General features: G+C 40.1%; 1 protein-coding gene, 23 non-coding genes and 1 pseudogene across 24 annotated transcripts; 19 read left to right on the top strand and 6 right to left on the bottom strand.

The window, feature by feature from the left end:
- Positions 1–158: 158 nt before the first annotated feature.
- Positions 159–242, top strand: TRNAM-CAU (transfer RNA methionine (anticodon CAU)). Its single transcript is given in 2 exon segments — positions 159–196; positions 207–242. It is a non-coding gene; the product is annotated as a tRNA-Met (tRNA).
- A 171-nt stretch (positions 243–413) lies between these two features.
- TRNAM-CAU (transfer RNA methionine (anticodon CAU)) lies at positions 414–497 on the top strand. The gene is given in 2 exon segments: positions 414–451; positions 462–497. It is a non-coding gene; the product is annotated as a tRNA-Met (tRNA).
- A 426-nt stretch (positions 498–923) lies between these two features.
- On the top strand, positions 924–1,007 carry TRNAM-CAU (transfer RNA methionine (anticodon CAU)). The gene is given in 2 exon segments: positions 924–961; positions 972–1,007. It is a non-coding gene; the product is annotated as a tRNA-Met (tRNA).
- A 171-nt stretch (positions 1,008–1,178) lies between these two features.
- TRNAM-CAU (transfer RNA methionine (anticodon CAU)) lies at positions 1,179–1,262 on the top strand. The gene is given in 2 exon segments: positions 1,179–1,216; positions 1,227–1,262. It is a non-coding gene; the product is annotated as a tRNA-Met (tRNA).
- A 171-nt stretch (positions 1,263–1,433) lies between these two features.
- On the top strand, positions 1,434–1,517 carry TRNAM-CAU (transfer RNA methionine (anticodon CAU)). The gene is given in 2 exon segments: positions 1,434–1,471; positions 1,482–1,517. It is a non-coding gene; the product is annotated as a tRNA-Met (tRNA).
- Positions 1,518–1,688: 171 nt separating this feature from the next.
- On the top strand, positions 1,689–1,772 carry TRNAM-CAU (transfer RNA methionine (anticodon CAU)). Its single transcript is given in 2 exon segments — positions 1,689–1,726; positions 1,737–1,772. It is a non-coding gene; the product is annotated as a tRNA-Met (tRNA).
- Positions 1,773–1,944: 172 nt separating this feature from the next.
- On the top strand, positions 1,945–2,028 carry TRNAM-CAU (transfer RNA methionine (anticodon CAU)). Its single transcript is given in 2 exon segments — positions 1,945–1,982; positions 1,993–2,028. It is a non-coding gene; the product is annotated as a tRNA-Met (tRNA).
- Positions 2,029–2,199: 171 nt separating this feature from the next.
- On the top strand, positions 2,200–2,283 carry TRNAM-CAU (transfer RNA methionine (anticodon CAU)). The gene is given in 2 exon segments: positions 2,200–2,237; positions 2,248–2,283. It is a non-coding gene; the product is annotated as a tRNA-Met (tRNA).
- Positions 2,284–2,454: 171 nt separating this feature from the next.
- TRNAM-CAU (transfer RNA methionine (anticodon CAU)) lies at positions 2,455–2,538 on the top strand. The gene is given in 2 exon segments: positions 2,455–2,492; positions 2,503–2,538. It is a non-coding gene; the product is annotated as a tRNA-Met (tRNA).
- A 171-nt stretch (positions 2,539–2,709) lies between these two features.
- On the top strand, positions 2,710–2,793 carry TRNAM-CAU (transfer RNA methionine (anticodon CAU)). Its single transcript is given in 2 exon segments — positions 2,710–2,747; positions 2,758–2,793. It is a non-coding gene; the product is annotated as a tRNA-Met (tRNA).
- A 171-nt stretch (positions 2,794–2,964) lies between these two features.
- TRNAM-CAU (transfer RNA methionine (anticodon CAU)) lies at positions 2,965–3,048 on the top strand. Its single transcript is given in 2 exon segments — positions 2,965–3,002; positions 3,013–3,048. It is a non-coding gene; the product is annotated as a tRNA-Met (tRNA).
- Positions 3,049–3,219: 171 nt separating this feature from the next.
- On the top strand, positions 3,220–3,303 carry TRNAM-CAU (transfer RNA methionine (anticodon CAU)). The gene is given in 2 exon segments: positions 3,220–3,257; positions 3,268–3,303. It is a non-coding gene; the product is annotated as a tRNA-Met (tRNA).
- Positions 3,304–3,474: 171 nt separating this feature from the next.
- Positions 3,475–3,558, top strand: TRNAM-CAU (transfer RNA methionine (anticodon CAU)). Its single transcript is given in 2 exon segments — positions 3,475–3,512; positions 3,523–3,558. It is a non-coding gene; the product is annotated as a tRNA-Met (tRNA).
- A 171-nt stretch (positions 3,559–3,729) lies between these two features.
- On the top strand, positions 3,730–3,813 carry TRNAM-CAU (transfer RNA methionine (anticodon CAU)). Its single transcript is given in 2 exon segments — positions 3,730–3,767; positions 3,778–3,813. It is a non-coding gene; the product is annotated as a tRNA-Met (tRNA).
- A 171-nt stretch (positions 3,814–3,984) lies between these two features.
- On the top strand, positions 3,985–4,068 carry TRNAM-CAU (transfer RNA methionine (anticodon CAU)). The gene is given in 2 exon segments: positions 3,985–4,022; positions 4,033–4,068. It is a non-coding gene; the product is annotated as a tRNA-Met (tRNA).
- A 171-nt stretch (positions 4,069–4,239) lies between these two features.
- On the top strand, positions 4,240–4,323 carry TRNAM-CAU (transfer RNA methionine (anticodon CAU)). Its single transcript is given in 2 exon segments — positions 4,240–4,277; positions 4,288–4,323. It is a non-coding gene; the product is annotated as a tRNA-Met (tRNA).
- Positions 4,324–4,494: 171 nt separating this feature from the next.
- On the top strand, positions 4,495–4,578 carry TRNAM-CAU (transfer RNA methionine (anticodon CAU)). Its single transcript is given in 2 exon segments — positions 4,495–4,532; positions 4,543–4,578. It is a non-coding gene; the product is annotated as a tRNA-Met (tRNA).
- Positions 4,579–4,750: 172 nt separating this feature from the next.
- Positions 4,751–4,834, top strand: TRNAM-CAU (transfer RNA methionine (anticodon CAU)). Its single transcript is given in 2 exon segments — positions 4,751–4,788; positions 4,799–4,834. It is a non-coding gene; the product is annotated as a tRNA-Met (tRNA).
- A 171-nt stretch (positions 4,835–5,005) lies between these two features.
- Positions 5,006–5,089, top strand: TRNAM-CAU (transfer RNA methionine (anticodon CAU)). Its single transcript is given in 2 exon segments — positions 5,006–5,043; positions 5,054–5,089. It is a non-coding gene; the product is annotated as a tRNA-Met (tRNA).
- A 2,329-nt stretch (positions 5,090–7,418) lies between these two features.
- On the bottom strand, positions 7,419–10,210 carry LOC111781630 (serine carboxypeptidase-like 40; annotated as a pseudogene).
- A 10,238-nt stretch (positions 10,211–20,448) lies between these two features.
- On the bottom strand, positions 20,449–25,025 carry LOC147786646 (uncharacterized). Its single transcript, XM_087120218.1, has 3 exons — positions 25,001–25,025; positions 22,956–22,975; positions 20,449–21,124 (listed from the first exon to the last, which is right to left on the bottom strand). The coding sequence occupies exons 1-3, from the start codon at positions 25,023–25,025 to the stop codon at positions 20,762–20,764; spliced, it is 408 nt and encodes a 135-aa protein (XP_086976344.1). The 3' UTR covers positions 20,449–20,761.
- On the bottom strand, positions 22,215–22,296 carry TRNAS-AGA (transfer RNA serine (anticodon AGA)). Its single transcript has one exon. It is a non-coding gene; the product is annotated as a tRNA-Ser (tRNA).
- Positions 22,359–22,431, bottom strand: TRNAA-AGC (transfer RNA alanine (anticodon AGC)). Its single transcript has one exon. It is a non-coding gene; the product is annotated as a tRNA-Ala (tRNA).
- Positions 24,858–24,939, bottom strand: TRNAS-AGA (transfer RNA serine (anticodon AGA)). The gene has a single exon. It is a non-coding gene; the product is annotated as a tRNA-Ser (tRNA).
- Positions 25,000–25,072, bottom strand: TRNAA-AGC (transfer RNA alanine (anticodon AGC)). The gene has a single exon. It is a non-coding gene; the product is annotated as a tRNA-Ala (tRNA).
- Between the last annotated feature and the right edge of the window lie 1,593 nt (positions 25,073–26,665).

Genomic DNA, 26,665 nt, shown 5'->3' on the forward strand with positions numbered 1-26,665 from the left:
GTTGTTTTTTTCATTAAATTTAAATTGTGAGGTCTCCTTTTGGGCCTTTAATGGGCTTTGCTCGATATGAGGAATAAGGCCCACCGAATGCCTTTTGTCACTTTTTCTATTATTTCTTAATTCCTCCAAAAACATAACACTATGTCGTTAGACATCCAGGGGTGGTGGCGCAGTTGGTTAGCGCGTAGGTCTCATAGCTTCGAGTTATCCTGAGGTCGAGAGTTCGAGCCTCTCTCACCCCAATTTATCTTTTTCGTTGTTTTTTTCATTAAATTTAAATTGTGAGGTCTCCTTTTGGGCCTTTAATGGGCTTTGCTCGATATGAGGAATAAGGCCCACGGAATGCCTTTTGTCACTTTTTCTATTATTTCTTAATTCCTCCAAAAACATAACACTATGTCGTTAGACATCCAGGGGTGGTGGCGCAGTTGGTTAGCGCGTAGGTCTCATAGCTTCGAGTTATCCTGAGGTCGAGAGTTCGAGCCTCTCTCACCCCAATTTATCTTTTTCGTTGTTTTTTTCATTAAATTTAAATTGTGAGGTCTCCTTTTGGGCCTTTAATGGGCTTTGCTCGATATGAGGAATAAGGCCCACCGAATGCCTTTTGTCACTTTTTCTATTATTTCTTAATTCCTCCAAAAACATAACACTATGTCGTTAGACATCCAGGGGTGGTGGTGTAGTTGGTTAGCGCGTAAGTCTCATAGCTTTGAGTTATCCTGAGGTCGAGAGTTCGAGCCTCTCTCACCCCAATTTATCTTTTTCGTTGTTTTTTTCATTAAATTTAAATTTTGAGGTCTCCTTTTGGGCCTTTAATGGGCTTTGCTCGATATGAGGAATAAGGCCCACGGAATGCCTTTTGTCACTTTTTCTATTATTTCTTAATTCCTCCAAAAACATAACACTATGTCGTTAGACATCCAGGGGTGGTGGCGCAGTTGGTTAGCGCGTAGGTCTCATAGCTTCGAGTTATCCTGAGGTCGAGAGTTCGAGCCTCTCTCACCCCAATTTATCTTTTTCGTTGTTTTTTTCATTAAATTTAAATTGTGAGGTCTCCTTTTGGGCCTTTAATGGGCTTTGCTCGATATGAGGAATAAGGCCCACGGAATGCCTTTTGTCACTTTTTCTATTATTTCTTAATTCCTCCAAAAACATAACACTATGTCGTTAGACATCCAGGGGTGGTGGCGCAGTTGGTTAGCGCGTAGGTCTCATAGCTTCGAGTTATCCTGAGGTCGAGAGTTCGAGCCTCTCTCACCCCAATTTATCTTTTTCGTTGTTTTTTTCATTAAATTTAAATTGTGAGGTCTCCTTTTGGGCCTTTAATGGGCTTTGCTCGATATGAGGAATAAGGCCCACCGAATGCCTTTTGTCACTTTTTCTATTATTTCTTAATTCCTCCAAAAACATAACACTATGTCGTTAGACATCCAGGGGTGGTGGCGCAGTTGGCTAGCGCGTAGGTCTCATAGCTTCGAGTTATCCTGAGGTCGAGAGTTCGAGCCTCTCTCACCCCAATTTATCTTTTTCGTTGTTTTTTTCATTAAATTTAAATTGTGAGGTCTCCTTTTGGGCCTTTAATGGGCTTTGCTCGATATGAGGAATAAGGCCCACGGAATGCCTTTTGTCACTTTTTCTATTATTTCTTAATTCCTCCAAAAACATAACACTATGTCGTTAGACATCCAGGGGTGGTGGCGCAGTTGGTTAGCGCGTAGGTCTCATAGCTTCGAGTTATCCTGAGGTCGAGAGTTCGAGCCTCTCTCACCCCAATTTATCTTTTTTCGTTGTTTTTTTCATTAAATTTAAATTGTGAGGTCTCCTTTTGGGCCTTTAATGGGCTTTGCTCGATATGAGGAATAAGGCCCACGGAATGCCTTTTGTCACTTTTTCTATTATTTCTTAATTCCTCCAAAAACATAACACTATGTCGTTAGACATCCAGGGGTGGTGGCGCAGTTGGTTAGCGCGTAGGTCTCATAGCTTCGAGTTATCCTGAGGTCGAGAGTTCGAGCCTCTCTCACCCCAATTTATCTTTTTCGTTGTTTTTTTCATTAAATTTAAATTGTGAGGTCTCCTTTTGGGCCTTTAATGGGCTTTGCTCGATATGAGGAATAAGGCCCACGGAATGCCTTTTGTCACTTTTTCTATTATTTCTTAATTCCTCCAAAAACATAACACTATGTCGTTAGACATCCAGGGGTGGTGGCGCAGTTGGTTAGCGCGTAGGTCTCATAGCTTTGAGTTATCCTGAGGTCGAGAGTTCGAGCCTCTCTCACCCCAATTTATCTTTTTCGTTGTTTTTTTCATTAAATTTAAATTGTGAGGTCTCCTTTTGGGCCTTTAATGGGCTTTGCTCGATATGAGGAATAAGGCCCACGGAATGCCTTTTGTCACTTTTTCTATTATTTCTTAATTCCTCCAAAAACATAACACTATGTCGTTAGACATCCAGGGGTGGTGGCGCAGTTGGTTAGCGCGTAGGTCTCATAGCTTCGAGTTATCCTGAGGTCGAGAGTTCGAGCCTCTCTCACCCCAATTTATCTTTTTCGTTGTTTTTTTCATTAAATTTAAATTGTGAGGTCTCCTTTTGGGCCTTTAATGGGCTTTGCTCGATATGAGGAATAAGGCCCACGGAATGCCTTTTGTCACTTTTTCTATTATTTCTTAATTCCTCCAAAAACATAACACTATGTCGTTAGACATCCAGGGGTGGTGGCGCAGTTGGTTAGCGCGTAGGTCTCATAGCTTCGAGTTATCCTGAGGTCGAGAGTTCGAGCCTCTCTCACCCCAATTTATCTTTTTCGTTGTTTTTTTCATTAAATTTAAATTGTGAGGTCTCCTTTTGGGCCTTTAATGGGCTTTGCTCGATATGAGGAATAAGGCCCACCGAATGCCTTTTGTCACTTTTTCTATTATTTCTTAATTCCTCCAAAAACATAACACTATGTCGTTAGACATCCAGGGGTGGTGGCGCAGTTGGTTAGCGCGTAGGTCTCATAGCTTTGAGTTATCCTGAGGTCGAGAGTTCGAGCCTCTCTCACCCCAATTTATCTTTTTCGTTGTTTTTTTCATTAAATTTAAATTGTGAGGTCTCCTTTTGGGCCTTTAATGGGCTTTGCTCGATATGAGGAATAAGGCCCACGGAATGCCTTTTGTCACTTTTTCTATTATTTCTTAATTCCTCCAAAAACATAACACTATGTCGTTAGACATCCAGGGGTGGTGGCGCAGTTGGTTAGCGCGTAGGTCTCATAGCTTCGAGTTATCCTGAGGTCGAGAGTTCGAGCCTCTCTCACCCCAATTTATCTTTTTCGTTGTTTTTTTCATTAAATTTAAATTGTGAGGTCTCCTTTTGGGCCTTTAATGGGCTTTGCTCGATATGAGGAATAAGGCCCACGGAATGCCTTTTGTCACTTTTTCTATTATTTCTTAATTCCTCCAAAAACATAACACTATGTCGTTAGACATCCAGGGGTGGTGGCGCAGTTGGTTAGCGCGTAGGTCTCATAGCTTTGAGTTATCCTGAGGTCGAGAGTTCGAGCCTCTCTCACCCCAATTTATCTTTTTCGTTGTTTTTTTCATTAAATTTAAATTGTGAGGTCTCCTTTTGGGCCTTTAATGGGCTTTGCTCGATATGAGGAATAAGGCCCACGGAATGCCTTTTGTCACTTTTTCTATTATTTCTTAATTCCTCCAAAAACATAACACTATGTCGTTAGACATCCAGGGGTGGTGGCGCAGTTGGTTAGCGCGTAGGTCTCATAGCTTCGAGTTATCCTGAGGTCGAGAGTTCGAGCCTCTCTCACCCCAATTTATCTTTTTCGTTGTTTTTTTCATTAAATTTAAATTGTGAGGTCTCCTTTTGGGCCTTTAATGGGCTTTGCTCGATATGAGGAATAAGGCCCACGGAATGCCTTTTGTCACTTTTTCTATTATTTCTTAATTCCTCCAAAAACATAACACTATGTCGTTAGACATCCAGGGGTGGTGGCGCAGTTGGTTAGCGCGTAGGTCTCATAGCTTCGAGTTATCCTGAGGTCGAGAGTTCGAGCCTCTCTCACCCCAATTTATCTTTTTCGTTGTTTTTTTCATTAAATTTAAATTGTGAGGTCTCCTTTTGGGCCTTTAATGGGCTTTGCTCGATATGAGGAATAAGGCCCACCGAATGCCTTTTGTCACTTTTTCTATTATTTCTTAATTCCTCCAAAAACATAACACTATGTCGTTAGACATCCAGGGGTGGTGGCGCAGTTGGCTAGCGCGTAGGTCTCATAGCTTCGAGTTATCCTGAGGTCGAGAGTTCGAGCCTCTCTCACCCCAATTTATCTTTTTCGTTGTTTTTTTCATTAAATTTAAATTGTGAGGTCTCCTTTTGGGCCTTTAATGGGCTTTGCTCGATATGAGGAATAAGGCCCACGGAATGCTTTTTGTCACTTTTTCTATTATTTCTTAATTCCTCCAAAAACATAACACTATGTCGTTAGACATCCAGGGGTGGTGGCGCAGTTGGTTAGCGCGTAGGTCTCATAGCTTCGAGTTATCCTGAGGTCGAGAGTTCGAGCCTCTCTCACCCCAATTTATCTTTTTTCGTTGTTTTTTTCATTAAATTTAAATTGTGAGGTCTCCTTTTGGGCCTTTAATGGGCTTTGCTCGATATGAGGAATAAGGCCCACCGAATGCCTTTTGTCACTTTTTCTATTATTTCTTAATTCCTCCAAAAACATAACACTATGTCGTTAGACATCCAGGGGTGGTGGCGCAGTTGGCTAGCGCGTAGGTCTCATAGCTTCGAGTTATCCTGAGGTCGAGAGTTCGAGCCTCTCTCACCCCAATTTATCTTTTTCGTTGTTTTTTTCATTAAATTTAAATTGTGAGGTCTCCGTTCGGGCCTTTAATGGGCTTTGCTCGATATGAGGAATAAGGCCCACGGAATGCCTTTTGTCACTTTTTCTATTATTTCTTAATTCCTCCAAAAACATAACACTATGTCGTTAGACATCCAGGGGTGGTGGCGCAGTTGGTTAGCGCGTAGGTCTCATAGTTTCGAGTTATCCTAAGGTCGAGAGTTCGAGCCTCTCTCACCCCAATTTATCTTTTTCGTTGTTTTTTTCATTACATTTAAATTGTGAGGTCTCCTTTTGGGCATTTAATGGGCTTTTCTCGATATGAGGAATAAGGCCCACCGAAAGCCTTTTGTCACTTTTTCTATTATTTCTCATTTCTTCCAAAAATATAACATAGCATTAGACATCCACGGTGGTGGCACAAGTTCTCACAATTCTCAAAAGTTCTTGTGTGTGCAAATTTATAATTGTATCGATTAAAGTCTTAAACTTGTATAAATGAATCAATTTAGATATTCAATTTGAAAATTGTTCATGCATCAATACTCATATTTGTGCTAACGGTTGTGCGCCAAATGCTGCAACCACAAAACTATGATACTAATTTTTGTAGCGAATGTGGAATGAATGTACTCACAACCACAATGAACGGAATTACAGATAGAGACACCAAGATATTTATGTGGTTCGGAGAAAAGAAATTCTCCTACATCCACAGGTACCAAACAATCACTAATAATCAAAGTGTTACAAGTGAATACCTCACTCTTACACTACAAAGACTCTCACCAAAATGTCACTCAAGAAATGTAATGTGACACCCAAAACTCTATCAAATTCAGATATTAGCAACCTCCTAGATAAGCTCATTATATAGGGACAATTATGTATTTGAAACTTAGATTTATTTATGAAAAAAAATTAAGAGTTTATTTAATATAGTTATAAGTTTATAAGGATCTTTTTCCTTCTTCTTTGAGTCTTTAAAAAAAAAAAAAAAAAAACATTGTTTCATATCGTTTTGGTTGGGTTACATGATTTCATATCAAATAGTAAGAGGGTAAGGTACCATAAATAAGTTACGTTAGTAACTTAACTAGTTAATACGAGTAGTGAAGGAAAGTTGAAGGAAATGTCATCAAGCATAAAGCAAGACTTGTGGCGAAGGGATATGTGCAACGACAAGGAGTTGATTTTGAGGAGGTTTTCGCGCCTGTAGCTAGACTGGACACGGTAAGGTTGATTCTTGTCATTGCAACTCAACATGGGTGGGAGGTCCATCACTTGGATGTCAAATCAGCATTTCTAAATGGTGACCTCTAAGAAGAAGTGTATGTTGCCCAATTTGAAGGGTTCTTCATCAAAGCCGAAGAACACAAAGTGTACAAGTTGGCAAAGACCCTCTACAGTTTACGGCAAGCACCAAGGGCGTGGAACATACGTCTGGACAAGAGCTTAAAGAGTCTAAATTTCATGAAGTGCTCGTAAGAACAAGAAGTGTATACAAGAAACAATGAGACTGAAACACTCATAGTTGGCGTGTACATTGATGACCTGATCGTCACTAGTACAACTGTAGAAGGCATCAAAGAGTTCAAGCAGCAAATGAAGAAAGAATTTGAGATGACTGATCTCGAGTTACTCAAGTACTACCTCGGCATTGAAGTGGACCAAAGAAAAGATTGCATCACGCGAAAGCAATCGGCCTATTCTAAGAAGTTGTTGCAGCAATTTAAGATAGCAGAGTGCAACCCGATCAAGTATTCCATAGAAGCAAAGTTACAACTCGGGAAAGATGCTGAAGGAAACTTGGTGAATTCCACTAAGTATAGGCTTGTCATCGGAAGTCTAAGGTACTTGACTCATACTCGTCTGGACCTTTCATATGTTGCTGGAATAATGAGTAGGTACATGGAAAAGCCCACTATGATGCACAATCAAGCGGTTAAGCAAATTCTCCGCTATGTGAAGACATCCACAAGCTACGGGCTGAAGTATCAAAGAGAGTGAATTCTTGAAGAACTAGTCGGTTTTATCGATAGTGATTTAGCTAGAGATATTGACGATAGAAAAAGCACCGCAGGAATGACATTTTATCTCAATGAAAATTTGATCTCTTGACAATCTCAGAAGCAGCGAACTGTAGTTCATGGCAACAACTACAGCGTCATGCCAAGCATTGTGGTTGAGAAATTTAGGTAAAAAAAGCACGGAGGGGGACATAGTCTCTGTCCCCGCCACGTTTACCTAACGGGAAAAATCTCCTTACTCCCTCTCTCATTCTCATTTGAAACGAGGATTGCCCCACATAGGATGGTCTCCTCGGAGCACCAACCTCGTGGTTTAAATGAACATTTCAAACCATAGCTTATAATTCAAAAAAAATTGTTTTAGTTTCACAATTGCAAGATGGAAAATCGAACTACTAAACTTAACATTGAGCTATGAGTGAACTGATCTGAATAATAACAATTAGGAACAGATATTAGGAACAGACATAATCGCTCGAGATCAAGATCGTTAACCCTTTATTATTCATTCTATCATAGGTATTAGTATTACATATTGGCATTAGAGGTATATAAGAATAAGTGCAAGGACTCTTCTTGGTTGGAAGCTTGGCACTTCATGACCTGCCCCTCTCACAGTCGCCAATGTCAACTCCCCTTCATATACTTTTGCATACGCTCCGACCTATAAATTCAACGTCAAAATTAAATTAGAATTAATTAAGACGATCCAAGTGAGGTTAAATTAAATATTCGTTTATTTTAATAAAGAAATAGAGTTACAAGAACGTACCTCATGATGAACGAACCAAGGGTACCAAGATTTCTTCACCGAAAGCTTCATCGTAGCAATAGAGTTTTTGGTGGAAGTAATGGGTACTCTTTCTTCAGTGTCACCACTAAAGCCAATATTGTAGTTAATTATAATAATACTCATAATTATTACCATTTTCTCAATAACTAATAGTAATTATTAAATTACCTACAAACTCATACCCGTAATCCATTGTCCATGAACTCCCGCAATAGAGGAATAATAGTGGAAGCACTATCGGACCAATCCTTGATGACATCACTACAAGGGTCCCAATCGTTCGCAAGATTTGTCACGTTGGCATGCATCGCCTTTTGAACCTCTGTCTGGTTTAAGTACGCATATGTGTAGTAATCACTACAAGGATCGTAGTTCATCACTGACGCTTTCCTTGGCCGATGTGTTAAGCTATTACTCAAACATAGTGCATAGTAGATGTTGTAAATGTCGATCACTTGCATGGTAGAGTCCGCTATTTTCGACGCCGCTAAGCATTGCGAACTATGTACCGTCACGTTTGACGAGAAGTCACAATACTTCTTTATATCGTTTGCAGTTCTGTCGACAATTAGTGCATGAGATGCGAAGAAATCGTACATTCCAATTTGATCTGTCTTATCGTTGAGCGCTCCATTCCCAATCTGAAATCAACAAATAAGAAAATAAATTCAATCAAGTAGGTTGTGTCTTTCCATTTATAATTTAATTACTCTCCTAGAAGTTCGGAGAGAGAAAGAGGTATACTTACAATAATACCCTTGAGATTGACTATCGTCTTTCCAACCTTCTTATTGTGTGAGAGAACAACATGAGCGAGCTGAGGAATGTAGTGACCAGTGTAACTCTCACCAGAGATATAGAAATCTCGATCTTTGTACTCTGGAAACCTCTCCAACCAATTCACCAAAAACGTATAGTTATCATTTGCCGTATTCTTGTCTCCGTTCCTTTCGTAATCGGATGTAGTATTGGAGTATGAGAATCCCACTCCGACCAGCAATTCCAAAAATAACACATTTGCCACTAGCAATTTTTTAAAAGTATAAATGATTTTTCATAATTAATAATTTAGCCATGTCATGTCCATTGAATTACAACATTTGGATTGTGTATAGAAACTAATTTAATTATATCTTCACTTATAATTTTGTTAGTATAATAAATATAACATGAAAGATATGATAAATGATATGAGAAACGTTATGAGAAATTATGTGAAAAATGATATGATATAAATAAGACGCTAGCGAAGTTGTATTAGTTAATAATGAAATTGGAAAAATGTTGGGACCTCATTGCATTATCATGTGTTCATGCATTTGGGGATATCTCTTATCCTTCACGATAGTACGGACGTGTATGCTACGAGGCAAGAGAACGATCATTATGTTTATCATAATTCTGTCATGACAGTTGCTATTCGTAACGGGTGTCCGATATCGACAGCTACCAGAGAATGCTCAGCCGACCAGAAATGGGCCTAGGAGATGTGTGGACCAATTGGTAGGTCCATACTCGCACGTACGGACTATGTGTAGCAAAATTAAGTACACATCCAAGTTGTCCGTTAAGATAGCCGCCGTAGGAAATAGATTGTTATGATAGGTCTCATTCGTGAAATTGAATATGTTTGCATTTGACCCTGATAGTGTTACTAAGTCATGCTCTATTCTTATTTTCTTAAGTAAAGGCAAGACATCTCTATACGGCTGACGACGACATCGCAACTCGAGACCATGTGTAACGAATCACAAAAAAGACAATAAAATTTACCTAGTGGCTAGAATACTCACGAGTTTTTCGGCAGCCGTCGGAAATAACGCGAGGGTCTCGAAAATATGCTCTACGACCCTCTCCAAATGCCCATCCTTCAGCCAACGCCCATTGTAAGAGAGAGAGAGAGTGTGTGTGTGTTAAGGATAGTTGACCGTTCATTACAAGGCAAATATCTATATTTGCCTTACATTACGGGTTACCATATTTGCCCTTTTATTAAACGCAAATATATTATATTCATTTATTATTCTTTGCTATTTCCATATTATTGGTAATTTACCATATTTCTGTATTCTGTAAATGATTATAAATAGGAGAACTCTCACCCCATTTAGGTGTGGTGGATTTAGCAAACATTCACATGGTATCAGAGCCCTTTCGGTTTAACAACCTTGATCCTTTCTTCTCTATGGCTTCTGAATCTTCTTATCATCTTCTTCCTTTCAATACTCTAATCCATATGATCACCATCAAACTTTCTTCCTCCAATTATCTTCTTTGGAAAAGCCAACTTCTCCCTCTCCTTAAGAGTCAAGACATGCTGGGCTATGTCGAAGGAACTATGATTCCACCACCTCGCTTTGAACTAGAAACCTCCTCAACACTCTGTTAGATAAAACCTTTGTTTTTCCTTATTTAGATTCACACGTTTACATTTAATTCTCCGTTTGACCATTTGACAAACACGTCGAATGGATTAGCAAATTCTTAGACGGCAATTTTCTAGAAAGTGGCACAGATTCAGTTGGCCACTCTCCACCCATTTTTAGGATAGTAAGTTATATTTAAATAGGAAATCTGTTCAGAAGATTTCAGAACCTGATTTTGAAGAGCAGTCAAACTTTCAGTCATTCTCTCTGTTATTTTACGCATTTTATTCTTCTTCCAACAACCTGCTGTCGACAATTTTCTCTCACCGAAAAGAAAGGAATTCCCTGGCCGATTATCGAAATCCAACAAGTGGTATCAGAGCCAGGTTGAAGCCATCGGTGTATATCATTGCGGAGGAGCCATCCTATCAACAATCAAGTTGAATAGCTCAAGTGGTTAGAGTGTCGACCTAACAACACACAGGTCTCAGGTTCGTTCGAGTAGAAGAAAATGCAAAGTGCAAAAATAAGCACATCATGGGGTCCTACATCCCGAGCAGGCTCGCTCACTCCTCCACGCCGCCGCCAAGTGCCGTGATGACGGGCGTCGAGGTGTCGTTGAGCGAGTGTTCAGGATATTGACAAGATCCAACTATAACGAGTGGACCTTGTTGATGCGCGTCAACCTACAGGCGCAAGGGTTATGGCACGCTGTTGAGCCAGAGGAAGGAGAAACGATTGAGTATCGAGAGGATCGGCTGGCGTTCGCCGCCATATTACGATCTGTGCCCCCAGAGATGCTGGCATCTCTCTCCACCAAGCGCACCGCGCAATCGGCCTCGGAAGGAATTAAATCCCGTCGGGTCGGTGTACAGCGAGTGCGGGAATCCAACATCGAGCAGCTGCGGAAGGAGCTCTCGGAGATCCGCTTTAAGGACGGCGAATCCGTCGATAATTTTTCAATGCGAATCACGGGGCTCGCCAACAGCATCACCACACTCGGTGGCAGCATCAGCGAGACAGAAATCGTGAAGAAGATGCTGCAGGTCGGAGCAGTTGCGGAAGGAGCTCTCGGAGATCCGCTTTAAGGACGGCGAATCCGTCGATGATTTTTCAATGCGAATCACGGGGCTCGCCAACAGCATCACCACACTCGGTGGCAGCATCAGCGAGACAGAAATCGTGAAGAAGATGCTGCAGGTCGGAGCAGCTGCGGAAGGAGCTCTCGGAGATCTGCTTTAAGGACGGCGAATCCGTCGATAATTTTTCAATGCGAATCACGGGGCTCGCCAACAGCATCACCACACTCGGTGGCAGCATCAGCGAGACAGAAATAGTGAAGAAGATGCTGCAGGTCGGAGCAGCTGCGGAAGGAGCTCTCGGAGATCTGCTTTAAGGACGGCGAATCCGTCGATGATTTTTCAATGCGAATCACGGGGCTCGCCAACAGCATCACCACACTCGGTGGCAGCATCAGCGAGACAGAAATCGTGAAGAAGATGCTGCAGGTCGTCCCCGATCACCTCGAGCAAGTTGCAATTTCAATCGAGACATTGCTTGACGTGAATGACCTAACGGTGGAAGAGGTGACCGGAAGACTGCGTAACGTCGAGCCACGGAAGAAAAATACCATTTCAGCTGTCGACAAGGAGGGTCGTCTACTCCTCACTGAGGAGGAACGGCTTGCACGCCTAAAGCTCCGTGACGACACCGGCGAGAGCAATGGGCCCTCCAGCCGCAAAGGCGGTAAGAAGCCGTGGAAATCTCGTCGGCGCATGCACGGGAAAGAGGCGGATCAAAAGAAGGAGGAGTTGACTGATGACGAGCCAATCCAGTGCTCGTACTGTGGGAAGAGAGGTCACCTGAGCAAGAATTGCTGGAGCAAGCTCAGGAACAAGGAGATGGCCGAAAAGGCCCATGTGGCTCAATCCGAGGAGGATGAGCCAGCCCTTTTCATGGTGACTGCATCAGTCCTACCTGACGTCAAACCCGAGGAAGAGCTCCCCAAATCCACAGAGGTAATCGACGACGGCATAACTGCTCCGGTGAGCGTCGAACCCGAGGAAGAGCTCTCCAAATCCACAGAGGTAATCGACGACGGCATAACTGCTCCAGTGAGCGTCGAACCCGAAGAAGAGCTCCCCAAATCCACAGAGGTAATCGACGACGGCATAACTGCTCCGGTGAGCGTCGAACCCGAGGAAGAGCTCCCCAAATCCACAGAGGTAATCGACGACGACATAACTGCTCTGGTGAGCGTCGAACCTGAGGAAGAGCTCCAACTGTGCATAACAAATGCACCGGCTGGGGAGCCAATTCGACTGAAGGAGGAGCGAGTGCTCGCTCAAATCGGTGAAAGAGGCGAGCAGCAAGAGCACCGACGGTGGGTCCTCGATGTTGGATTTCGATAATCGGCAGGGAAATCACGAGAGGATATTGTCGACAGGTTGTTGGAAGAAAGATAAAATGCGTAAAAATAAGAGAGAGAAAAGGACTGAAACTTTGACTGCTATTCAAAATCCGGTTGTGAAATCTGGTAAACAGATTTCCTATTTAAATACAACATATCCTAAAAATGGGGGGAGAGTGGCCAACTGAATCTGTGCCACTTCCTAGAAAAATGACGTCTAAGAATTAGCTAATCCATTCGACGTGTTTGTCAAATGGTCAAACGGAAATTAAATGTAAACGTGTGAATCTGGTCAAACGGAAATTAAATGTAAACGTGTGAATCTAAATAAGGAAAAAACAAAGGTTTTATCTAACAATCTCCTCCTAAAACCTGTGTTATATGTGACTTATTTCGTTTCGTTTGAACTCCGTTTTGAGCCCTATGGCTCGGTGTCCCTAGCGGCATGTCCTCCAGACTCCACGTCTTGTTCGGCCGCCTCTTCTTCGAGTTGGCGCGCCGCCAGTCCAGGTGGTTCACCTCTCCCTAATAGGTCTTCCATCTTCCGGTACCTGGCCGAGAGGTTGACCGGTTGCTCGGTGTCCCTGGCGGCATGTCCTCCAGACTCCACGTCTTGTTCGGCCGCCTCTTCTTCGAGTTGGCGCGCCGCCAGTCCAGGTGGTTCACCTCTTCCTAATAGGTCTTCTATCTTCCGGTACCTGGCCGAGAAGTTGACTGGTTGCTCTATCTCTAGCTTTAGGATGTAAAGGCAGTTTGTCGTGCACCGAACTTGCGTGAGCAACCGTCGTCGATCATCGCGGATCCTAAGTAGCCCGCGTTTGATGGAAATGTGGCAGCCGGCCTTATCGAGTTGACCCAGGCTCACAATATTAGCCTTGAGTCTCGGGATGAAGTAGACGCCGGTCAGCTTGTGATGATTGCCTCCCTTGCCGACAAATAGGATGGTGCCGTGCCCTTCGATTTCGACGACGGAGCCATCGCCGAATTTCACCGTCCCGCGAATCCCCGAGTCAAGCTCGGAAAACGCAGACTTGGCCCCGGTCATATGGTTTGTTGCCCCCGTGTCGAGGACCCATCGCCGGTGCTCTTGCTGCTCGCCTCTTTCACCGATTTGAGCGAGCACTCGCTCCTCCTTTAGTCGAATTGGCTCCCCAGGTGCATTTGTTATGCACAGTTGGAGCTCTTCCTCGGGTTCGACGTTCACCGGAGCAGTTATGCCATCGTCGATTACCTCTGTGGATTTGGGGAGCTCTTCCTCGGGTTCGACGTTCACCGGAGCAGTTATGCCGTCGTCGATTACCTCTGTGGATTTGGGGAGCTCTTCCTCGGGTTCGACGTCAGGTAGAACTGATGCAGTCACCATGAAAAGGGTCGGCTCATCCTCCTCGGATTGAGCCACATGGGCCTTTTCGGCCGTCTCCTTGTTCCTGAGCTTGCTCCAGCAATTCTTGCTCAGGTGACCTCTCTTCCCACAGTACGAGCACTGGATTGGCCCGTCATCAGTCGACTCCTCCTTCTTTTGATCCGCCTCTTTCCCGTGCATGCGCCGGCGAGATTTCCACGGCTTCTTACCGCCTTTGCGGCTGGAGGGCCCATTGCTCTCGCCGGTGTCGTCACGGAGCTTTAGGCGTGCAAGCCATTCCTCCTCAGTGAGGAGTAGACGACCCTCCTTGTCGACAGCTGAAATGCCATTTTTCTTCCGCTGCTCGACGTTACGCAGTCTTCCGGTCACCTCTTCCACCGTTAGGTCATTCACGTCAAGCAATGTCTCGATTGAAATTGCAACTTGCTCGAGGTGATCGGGGACGACCTGCAGCATCTTCTTCACGATTTCTGTCTCGCTGATGCTGCCACCGAGTGTGGTGATGCTGTTGGCGAGCCCCGTGATTCGCATTGAAAAATCATCGACGGATTCGCCGTCCTTAAAGCGGATCTCCGAGAGCTCCTTCCGCAGCTGCTCAATGTTGGATTCCCGCACTCGCTGTACACCGACCCGACGGGATTTAATTCCTTCCCACGCCGATTGCGCGGTGCGCTTGGTGGAGAGACATGCCAGCATCTCTGGGGGCACAGATCGTAATATGGCGGCGAACGCCAGCCGATCCTCCCGGTACTCGATTGTTTCTCCTTCCTCTGGCTCGACAGCGTGCCATAACCCATGCGCCTGTAGGTTGACGCGCATCAACAAGGCCCACTCGTTGTAGTTGGACCTTGTCAACATCGGGTACTGAACGACGGCGGTCGTTGTCTCCCTGATCACTCGCTCAACGACACCTCGACGCCCGTCATCACGGCGTCGGCCTCTTCGTGGCGGTGATGGAGATGCCGGCACTTGACGACGGCGTGGAGGAGTGAGCGAGTTTGCTCGGGATGGAGATGGACCCCACGATGTGCTTATTTTCGCCCTTTGCATTTTCTTCTACTCGAACCTGAGACCTGTGTGTTGTTAGGTCGACACTCTGACCACTTGAGCTATTCAACTTGATTGTTGATAGATTGGCTCTTCTGTGATGGTATACTACCGATCGCTTCAACGAGGCTCTGATACCACTTGTTGGATTTCGATAATCGGCAGGGAAATCACGAGAGGATATTGTCGACAGGTTGTTGGAAGAAAGATAAAATGCGTAAAAATAAGAGAGAGAAAAGGACTGAAACTTTGACTGCTATTCAAAATCCGGTTGTGAAATCTGGTAAACAGATTTCCTATTTAAATACAACCTATCCTAAAAATGGGGGGAGAGTGGCCAACTGAATCTGTGCCACTTCCTAGAAAAATGACGTCTAAGAATTAGCTAATCCATTCGACGTGTTTGTCAAATGGTCAAACGGAAATTAAATGTAAACGTGTGAATCTGGTCAAACGGAAATTAAATGTAAACGTGTGAATCTAAATAAGGAAAAAACAAAGGTTTTATCTAACACTCGACACGGGGGCAACAAACCATATGACCGGGGCCAAGTCTGCGTTCTCCGAGCTTGACTCGGGGATTCACGGGACGGTGAAATTCGGCGACGGCTCCATCGTCGAGATCGAAGGGCACGGCACCATCCTACTCGTCGGCAAGGGAGGCAATCATCACAAGCTGACCGGCGTCTACTTCATCCCGAGACTCAAGGCTAATATTGTGAGCCTGGGTCAACTCGATAAGGCCGGCTGCCACATTTCCATCAAACGCGGGCTACTTAGGATCCGCGATGATCGACGACGGTTGCTCACGCAAGTTTGGTGCACGGCAAACTGCCTTTACATCCTAAAGCTAGAGATAGAGCAACCAGTCAACTTCTCGGCCAGGGACCGGAAGATGGAAGACCTATTAGGAAGAGGTGAACCACCTGGACTGGCGGCGCGCCAACTCGAAGAAGAGGCGGCCGAACAAGACGTGGAGTCTGGAGGACATGCCGCTAGGGACACCGAGCCATAGGGCTCAAAACGGAGTTCAAACAAAACGAAATAAGGCAGATATAACACAGGTTTTAGGAGAAGATTGTTAGATAAAACCTTTGTTTTTCCTTATTTAGATTCACACGTTTACATTTAATTCTCCGTTTGACCATTTGACAAACACTTCGAATGGATTAGCGAATTCTTAGACGGCAATTTTCTAGGAAGTGGCACAGATTCAGTTGGCCACTCTCCACCCATTTTTAGGATAGATTATATTTAAATAGGAAATCTGTTCAGAAGATTTCAGAACCTGATTTTGACTTTCAGTCCTTCTCTCTGTTATTTTACGCATTTTATTCTTCTTCCAACAACCTGCTGTCGACAATTTCCTCTCACCGAAAAGAAAGGATTTCCCTGGCCGATTATCGAAATCCAACACACTCAACCCCAAATATTTGGCATGGAGAGCAGCCGATCAACGACTTCTCTGTCTCCTACTCTCCTCTCTCACTGAGGAAGCCATGGCTGTTGTCGTTGGTCTCTCTACTGCACGTGATGTTTGGCTTGCGTTGGAAACTACGTTCAGCCATCAGTCGAAAGCTCGTGAACTGAGACTCAATGATGACTTGCAGTTGATGAAACGTGGCACCAAACCTGTTGCTGAGTATGCCCGTGCCTTCAAAAAAATTTGTGACCAACTTCATGCCATTGGCAGACCCGTCGAGGACATTGATAAAGTGCACTGGTTCCTTCGTGGACTAGGCACCGAATTTTCAGCTTTTTCTACTGCTCAGATGGCTCTCACCCCTATCCCCTGTTTTGCAGATTTAGTCTCTAAAGCTGAAAGTTTTGAGTTGTTCCAGCGCTCCCTTGAGTCCTTCGACTCCACTCCTACAGCATTCACAGCCACTAATCGTGGTCGCACCCATGGAAGCCACCCTGCTTCCTTTACCAACCAGCAAGGTCGTTCTTATTCTCACAAAAACAACTCTTCTAGTCGAGGACGAACCCACTCAAGTCAGGGTCGTCGACCACCTCACTGCCAAATATGCCGCAAAGAGGGCCATTATGCTGACCGCTGCAACCAACGGTATGTTCGACCTAATTCTTCTCATGCTCACCTTGCTGAAGCCTTTAACACGTCATGTTCTATTGCTGGACCCGATGCTGCTGATTGGTTTCTGGACACTGGAGCTTCGGCCCATATGACTGCCGACCCATCTATTCTGGATCAGTCTAAAAATTACACGAGTAAGGACTCTGTGACCGTAAAAAACGGTGCATCCCTACCCATTACCCACACCGGTACTCTTTCTCCTGTTCCAAATATTCACTTATTAGATGTCTTGGTTGTCCCTCACCTCACTAAAAATTTTCTTTCCATAAGTAAATTAACGTCTGATTTTTCTCTCTCTGTTACATTTACTAATAATCTTATTACTATCCAGAATCGTCAAACAGGAAGGGTGGTGGCAACCGGTAAAAGAGATGGAGGGCTATATGTGCTGGAGCGCGGCAACTCTGCTTTTATTTCAGCCCTTAGAAACAATTTTTTACGGGCTTCATATGATTTATGGCATGCTCGTCTAGGTCATGTGAATCATTCTGTTATTTCTTTTTTAAATAGAAAAGGTCATCTTTCTCTTGCGTCTTTATTGCCTTCTTCATCATTATGTAATACTTGTCAGCTTGCGAAAAGTCATCAATTGCCTTATTCCCGCAATGAACGTAGGTCGTCACATGTGTTAGATCTTATTCATTGTGATCTTTGGGGTCCTTCTCCCGTCAAATCAAATTCGGATTTTCTTTATTATGTTATTTTTATTGATGATTATTCTCAATTTACTTGGTTTTACCCTTTAAAATTTAAATCTGATTTTTTTTTATATTTTTCTTCAATTTCAAAAATTTGTGAAAAATCAATATTCTTCTCGTATCAAGGTATTTCAAAGCGATGGTGGTACCGAATTTACTAGTACTTGTTTCAAAACTCATTTACGTAATTCTGGCATCCACCATCAACTCTCTTGTCCATATACACCTACTCAAAATGGTCGTGCTGAGAGAAAACATCGTCATGTGACTGAGACTGGCTTGGCCCTTCTCTTTCACTCTCATCTTTCTCCTCGTTTTTGGGTTGACGCCTCCAGCACTGCAGCTTATATTATCAACAGGTTGCCTACTCCACTTCTTTGAGGTAAGTCACCCTTTGAACTCCTTTATGGCTACACTCCACATTATGATAATTTTCATCCGTTTGGTTGTCGTGTTTATCCTTATTTGCATGATTATATGCCTAACAAGCTTTCTCCCCACAGCATTCCTTGTATTTTTTTGGGTTATAGTCCTGCTCATAAAGGATTCCGCTGTCTTGATCCCGCCACCACTAAGCTATATATCACCTGCCATGCTCAATTTGATGAAACTCACTTTCCTGCTATCCCTAGCTCCCAGGCCCAACCTCTTTCCTCTATTCCTATTTCAAATTTCTTGGAACCACATATTCATCATATTGATTCATCCCCCCCCCCCCCCCCACCACTTCATCACCGCACATTCCTCGATCCAGTTCATCCCCGTGTGATATTTGTTCTGACCTTGTAGATGAGTCTGTGCAGGTTGATACTTCTCTTGCAGGTTCCACTTTGCCACCCTCGACGTCTAACTCGACCTCTATTGAACCTCCTGTTGATTTCTCTTCTTTGGGCACTCATCCTATGATCACACGAGCCAAAGCTGGTATATTCAAGACTCGTCATCCAGCAAATCTTGGTATTTTTGGCTCATCTGGACTTCTTTCTGCTCTTCTTGCATCCACTGAGCCAAAAGAATTCAAATCTGCGGCTAAGATTCCTGCTTGGGTGGCTGCCACGGATGAAAAAATTCGAGCGTTACAACAAATGATACTTGAACTTTGGTTCCTCGCCCTGCCAACACCAACATCGTGGGCTCTAAATGGGTGTTTCGTATTAAATATTTTCCTGATGAATCCGTCGAGCGTTTCAAGGCTCGTCTTGTTGCCAAAGGTTATACTCAGGTTCCTGGTCTTGACTACACTGACACTTTCAGTCCGGTTGTCAAAGCTACCACTGTCCGTGTTGTGCTTTCTGTTGCAGTTACAAATAAATGGCCTCTTCGACAACTTGATGTCAAGAATACTTTTCTCAATGGAACTCTTATTGAACGTGTTCATATGGAACAACCTCCTGGGTATATTGATCCTCGATTTTCCACTCATGTTTGTTTATTAAAGAAAGATCTCTATGGCTTAAAGCAAGCTCCTCGTGCTTGGTTTCAGCGTTTTAGCTCATTTCTTCTCACACTTGGGTTTTCTTGCAGTCACGCTGACACGTCCCTTTTTGTCTTTCATCAGCAATCTAACCTTATCTATTTGCTTCTTTATGTTGATGACATTATTGTTACCGGCAACAACTCATCTCTTATTGACAGCTTTACTCGCAAGCTTCATTCTGAGTTTGCTACCAAAGATTTGGGTTCTCTCAGTTACTTTCTTGGTCTTGAAGCTTCACCCACTCCTGATGATCTCTTTATTAGTCAGTTAAAATATGCTCGAGATAATCTTACTCGTGCTCAGTTGCTCGATAGCAAACCAGTTCACACTCCCATGGTTGTTTCTCAACACCTGACTGCTGATGGTCCTCCTTTCTCTGATCCTACTCTCTACAGATCTCTTGTTGGCGCCCTTCAGTACTTGACTATTACGCTTCCAGATATTGCCTATGCTGTCAATTCTGTCAGTCAATTCTTGCATGCCCCTACTGCAGATCACTTTCTTGCTATCAAACGTATTCTTCGCTATGTCAAAGGAACACTCCACTTTGGTCTTACCTTTCGTCCATCCACTGTTCCTAGTACGCTAGTCGCTTATTCGGATGCTGACTGGGCTGGTTGTCCCGATACTCGTTGTTCTACATCCAGCTATTCTATTTATCTTGGTAACAATCTCGTTTCTTGGAGTGCCAAAAAGCAACCACTGTCTCACGCTCCAGCTGTGAATCTGAGTATCGTGCTCTTGCCACAACTGCTGCTGAACTTCTTTGGGTTACGCATCTTTTGCATGACCTCAAGGTCCCTATTTCACAACAGCCCTTACTCTTATGTGACAACAAAAGTGCTATTTTTTTTAGCTCTAATCCCGTTTCTCACAAGCGGGCCAAACATGTTGAACTAGATTATCATTTCCTTCGAGAACTTGTTATCGCTGGCAAACTTCGCACACAATATGTACCCTCTCATCTCCAAGTTGCTGACATCTTCACAAAGAGTATTTATCGATCTCTCTTTGAATTTTTCAGATCCAAGCTTCACGTTCGTTCAAATTTGCGGGGGGTGTTAAGGATAGTTGACCGTTTATTATAAGGCAAATATCTATATTTGCCTTACATTACGGGTTACCATATTTGCCCTTTTATTAAAAGCAAATATATTATATTCATTTATTATTCCTCCCTTTTATTGCTATTTCCATATTATTTGTAATTTACCATATTTATGTATTCTGTAAATGATTATAAATAATCACCCCATTTAGGTGTGGTGGATTCAGCAACCATTCACATAGAGAGAGAAAGAGAGAGAGAGAGAGAGAGAGAGTTAACGAGAACGCCGATGAGGTCCAAAAATGAAGCTCACTAATATAAACGTTTTAAATGTTTATATTTATGCTAGAAATGGTATTTCCTTAAGAGTTATATTCCACATATTAGCTGAACATGAGACGTTAGTAGTGACCATTAGTAAGTAGAAATTCAGAGTCTTACGGTTAGTTTGTAATGCATTCTATACCTTAGCTGAAATTCAAGATAAGTAGAAGAAAATTAAAAGATTATACATATATATACATATAATGGTTGAGGTTGCTACTAAGTTCACAAAAACGTTGGATAGATTATAAGAAGAATTGGAACTAATAATAGTGTTTCCAAGGAGAACAACGGAGATGAGAGCAAGAAGCAGCGGCGAAGTGAGTACTGAATTTACCTCCAATCTCATCATCACAACACTTGCATTCAATACCCAAGGTGGCAATCATGTTTGAATCATATGCCTCAAAACCCCCTTTGTGAAGCTTCACTGGCAACATCCAAGACCGCCTACTACTGCCTTCCACCACCACTCCATTGGTAAAGCAAGCGCCCACCAGAACCAACCCAACCAACGCCCATTTCCAATCCCTCAAATCCATCTCCCACAACAAAGAATGAAGAAGTTGTTTGTGGGTTTTAAAAATAATATTAATTAATGAAGGTAGGAATATACAACACGTTTCCTTCTTTAATATGTTCAAACGTCATATGGGTGGGGTTTTCTCGAAATCTTTACGAAATTTCCTTCTCTGTCTTTTTGCATCTTTTTTTTGTTTTTTCTTTTAGATTGGGGAGAAACTGATGTCTTTTGGTGTGGAATTGGGAATGTTTTGTTTCTCGACGACTTTGGGGACTTTTTTTTGTTCATGGGTGTCTTTCTTTTGTACTTTTCTTACTATTTTCACACTAATTATTCTCTTCTTTTTCGTGTTTTTCCTCGATTGGATCTCTTGTTGTGGACTATCTCTTGTTGTGGACTTCAAGCTATCAATTAGCTTATTCCGTGATATTATATCTCGAATTTGATTAAGTTTATTTGGTCCTTTTAATACTCCGAAAATGACATATTGAGTATTCGAAATTTAAATTTTATTTTTAGTTAACCTTTAATATTTGAAATTGATATTAATAAATAGTCTTTTTTATAAGATAGGGTAGCTAGAATTTCTAGAATTTGATAATATATATTTTCTTATTCCTTTAAACTTTTTCATATATGTTTTATTTTTTATACTCGAAATCAATTTGTAAATATATTATATAACATTTTTAGGATGAGAAAATTTATGTCATTATTAAAACAATTAGTTCTAAAGTTATGAAATTTATTTCGAGATATGGATGTTTATCTTTAATTTGAGTATGGGTAATTATAATATTTTATGAATGTAAATTTAATAACTAAATGTCTCCGTAATTTAATAAGAGTATTGCACATGATTGATGTCGTGGTTTTAATAATATAGAAAGAGGGGCTCGTATTTTTCTACTCCAATATTTAAAAAATATGAGGTTGATAGGCACTAATTTATACTAATTAATTGACTAAAACAATTAAAAAATTACTTTATTTGAGCAACTTGATCTAACACAATATTTATTATATTATATTATCATTTCATTCACACTTGATTTGATATATCTATTTTTTTTTAAGAATAATAAAAAGAAAAAAAAGGAAAAAAAAAAGAAAAAAAAGAAGAAAAAGAAAACAATGCATTAAAAAGGAATAAAGAAAAGAGAAAAGGAAAAAGGAAAAAGGAAACCAAAAAGCGTGAGCGGCAGGATTCGAACCTGCGCGGGCAGAGCCCACATGATTTCTAGTCATGCCCGATAACCACTCCGGCACGCCCACGGATGTGTGTTCGTTTGGTTAATTTTATATTTGATATATAATTTATCAATTAAGAAAAGAAATGGAGATGCGGGGTATCGATCCCCGTACCTCTCGCATGCTAAGCGAGCGCTCTACCATCTGAGCTACATCCCCTTTTTGAAAATTTGGTAAGTTAATATTTATGGAATTAAACATAGAAATCAAAACTATAAAAAGATAATAATAATGATAAGTAGGTACATGAAAAAGTGTACTGTGATGCATCACGAAGCTGTAGGAAAGCTGTGGGCTGAAGTATCAAAGGTCTTTAAAAATTTCTGACCCCTCTCTCATTGATTAATCAAACCCTTCCATTTCTGACCCCTCTCTCATTGATTAATCAAACCCTTCCATTTCTGACCCAATTCAAGGCTACAGGATCAAACCTACATGTTCTGGCACCAAATTTGGATGGAAGATTTTAATTTGCTTCTTTTAAGGTTTAAAAAAATCTACTTTTCTTTTTAATATACTTCAACAAATGCTAATAATTTTTGTTTTTCAACATTTTCTTCACCTATTATTATTACCAATTTTTTAGAATTTCATCTAACAACCTTCTTCGTAATAAGACTTTAGATCTAAATTATATAATAACCTAAAAAAAAAAAAAGATTAAGCGTTTTAGAACAGATTACCTTGATAATTAAGATCAAGAGTAAATAAAACTCGGTTTTAAACTTGTGATTCGAATTATTCTACTAAATAGCTTGATCAAGACCACTCTATCTTGTAAATCTAAACGCATAATATGTACCTTTCATTTTAACATCCAAAATTACTAACAACAACAACGTGAGTAACTGTTTATAGCCATAATTTACTCTATGTTTTTTCAAGGCTATAAACAGTTTGAAAATTTGTGGCATGATTAAGACACCTCGTATCGTATCGTATAAGCTATCCTTAAAATGGTATGACATTTTGAAAATTTGAAACTAAGATCCAAGCTAACTTAGAAGGTGTTAGCAATAATGAATCTCCAAATTTCTACAATGTTATGATATTGTTTAATTTGAATAATAATCTCTAAATTTCTACGATGGTATGATATTGTTCAATTTGGAGAATAGTTTGAACGACTATGCTTTTCATTTCATTAAAAAAAAAAAAAAAAAAAAACAAAAACAAAAATCATACTAAGAAACCTCATACTTGTCAAATAATATCTCATGTATTGGCCCTATGTCAAGGCCTTTATTGTCTCAAGATGCCTCACATTCGGCTCTCTCCAACCTAGGTCTATACCTATCTAGGATCTTAGGGTAAATTGGTTAGTCTTGTTAATTTGTTATTTCTTGTGTCACATACTTATTTGTCATGAATTAGTGAGGCATGACCTATCACTGTTTCCAACTATTGAGGCATTACAACATTATGAGAAACATCGCGTGATACTAGTTAACTAGAAGGGATCCACTAGTGACTCTATAATAGGTCAAATCGTGCCAAGCTACTACATTCATGTGGTCCTTTACCTTTGTGGGCAAGTTTTCAACCAACAAGTAAATTGAAATCCGTTAATCGTTCCCACGCGAATTTTTATGGCACGAGCTAGTTAATTCAACTCGTGAATCAAGTAAGTAAATATTATAATTGTTGGACTTTCATTATGAGGTCAGTAACTCTCCTGCTCAAAAACAATAATAATAATAAATAAATGGAAACAGAAACAGTTATGAAAGGAGGGCATAAATTTGTTTTAACAAAGGAAAATTAATGTTTATTTTTTAATTTTAGATTTTTTAAATGTAGATTATAAAAAATAAGTTAGATGTGATATTACTGTTCATATTAAAATTATAATATAAAGCATATTGCTAGCAAGATCACAATTTTCTCAATTGAAAAAAAAAATATATATATTACACTTCTATATATAATTAATATAAAAAGTCGCACTTTGAATATATAAAAATATAACACAAAATTTATAATCGATTAATTTAGTTTTAAAAAATTATATTAAAGGCATTATTTTTTTATTTTTTTATTTTTTATTTTTTATTTTTTTATTTTTAATTTTTAATTTTTTAATTTTTAATTTTTTTATTTTTTTATTTTTAATTTTTTTGTAAGCATTAGTCGGTGAATTAGTGAAAAATTAATAAAGAAAGAAATAAACAAATTAATAGAATAATGAGGAAGGGGAAAAAATCCAATTATGTTATTTAAGTTACAATTTTAGAATAGTTTAAATTATAAACAAAATAATAGAATAATCAAGAAGAAGAAATAAACAAAATAGTAGAATAATCAAGAAGAAGAAATAAACAAAATAATAGAATAATCAGAAGGGGAAAACATCTAATTGTATTATTTAAATCAAAATTTAAAAATATTTATAAACAAAATAATAGAATAATCAAGAAGAAGAAATAAACAAAGTAATATAATATAATAAATAAATAAATAAATAAATAAATAAATAAATAAATAAATAAATAAATAAATAAATAAATAAATAAATAAATAAATAAATAAATAAATAAATAAATAAATAAATAAATAAATAAATAAATAAATAAATAAATAAATAACGTGAGCGGCAGGATTCGAACCTGCGCGGGCAGAGCCCACATGATTTCTAATCATGCCCGATAACCACTCCGGCACGCCCACGGATGTGTTCAATTTGTTGATTTTATTTTAAATATAAGAGATGTAAAATAAGAAAAGAAATGGAGATGCGGGGTATCGATCCCCATACCTCTCGCATGCTAAGCGAGCGCTCTACCATCTGAGCTACATCCCCTTTGGAAAAATGGTAAATCTAATTTATATTAAATGTAAAGTTTAAGAAATAGTGAATTGATATTTTTAGCGTTTTACTTTAATATAGCAAAGCATATAATTTTAAATTACACAAAGATCTCCATTTTTCATTAACAAATGAGGTCTAAATTTCCTTTCTTACCCTCCCCGAAAATAAATGTGGATATTAACAAAATAGAAAATATATAGAAATGCAAGCTATTAATCTCTATACCTTTCATATGCTAAGCAAGCGCTCTACTACCTTAGTTACATCCACAATAAAATCAAAATTTAGTAATATTAAATTAATTGTAATCTACGTAATAAAATCTTAAATCAACACAAAGAATTAAAAAATAATTAGAGATAAAGATGTCCATTTAACCTGTCTCAAATAGAGCAGGTAATGGAAGAGAGAATAAGATTATATTCCTTTAACTAGCTCAAAACATGTTTTCCATCACATAGTCATCATTTAATTAGAGATACAGTGTATCAATCCTCGTACCTTTAACACGTTGAATGAACAATCTATCAACTAAGTTACATCCCTCTTGACGAAGTCCAAAAAACTATTCATAAATACAATCTAATTTAAAATTAAAGCGTAAGTGAATTTAAAGCATTTAGCCTATGAATTTATAGATGATTTAAAAATATTAAAAAATATTTTGAAGGGTAATATTTAAAATTTTAAAAAGTTAAAATCATTTAAAGGTTAAATGTTATGTTAATATAGAATAAACTTAGATTATTTAATGATTCTATAGTGTAAATCCTTAAGGTAAAACTTTAATGGCAATTTACAATTTATTAAGTGTACAAATACCATTTAAATTTCACTCCAAACTAAAAAAGAAAATTTGAGAAAGAAAAAAAAAATCCTAAAACAACATAATATTTTTTTCTTATTAATATCTTAAAATATTTTAATATATATTTAAATTTTAAGTCTCATTCAATGATGCCTTTTAATTTATTTTTTTTTTTTTTGCCTCGCCAAAATAATGAAAAGAAAGCAAACATAGATTTCTATATAGTGATAAGCACTTCACCGCAAGATTTTTGCCTCGCCAAAATAATGAAAAGAAAGCAAACATAGATTTCTATATAGTGATAAGCACTTCACCGCAAGATTCGAACCTGCACAAGCAAAGTTAACCTGCACAAGCAAAGTTTACATGATGATAAGGACTTCAACCATTGATCGTGAGTGGCAGGATTCGAACCTACGCGGGCAAAGCCCACATAATTTCTAGTCATGCCCAATAACCACTCCAACACGCCCACGCATATAAATTTATTTAATTTTACGAAAATCAAAATTGCATTTGTCTCGCGAAAATAATGAAAACAATATTCACACTCGAGCATGCCCCACATTATAGAAGTTAGAAAGGGTAGTATTTGCAAGACTAACATAGGTTTTTATATAGTGATCTCGATATGCACTTCAGCATTGATCGTGAGTGGCAGGATTTAAACTTGTGCGGGCAAAGCCCGCCCGATAACAACTCCGGCACACCCATGCATATTGATATGGAATCAAACCAAGGGAAAGTATGGAACGGATTACCTTGATGATCAAGAT

Source organism: Cucurbita pepo, chromosome 19, assembly GCF_057944985.1.
Source record: "Cucurbita pepo subsp. pepo isolate OVF chromosome 19, ASM5794498v1, whole genome shotgun sequence".
NCBI classification, from domain to species: domain Eukaryota; kingdom Viridiplantae; phylum Streptophyta; class Magnoliopsida; order Cucurbitales; family Cucurbitaceae; genus Cucurbita; species Cucurbita pepo.

Excerpts from the sequence above, each read along its gene's own strand:
- LOC147786646 (XM_087120218.1), bottom strand. The coding sequence starts at position 25,025 with ATGGGGATCGATACCCCGCATCTCC. Across the intron at positions 22,976-25,000 it reads GATCGATACCCCGCATCTCC|TCTTGATCTTAATTATCAAG; the intron begins ATTTCTTTTCTT and ends AGTTTTATTTAC. Across the intron at positions 21,125-22,955 it reads TCTTGATCTTAATTATCAAG|GAAACGTGTTGTATATTCCT; the intron begins GTAATCTGTTCT and ends ATATTAAAGAAG.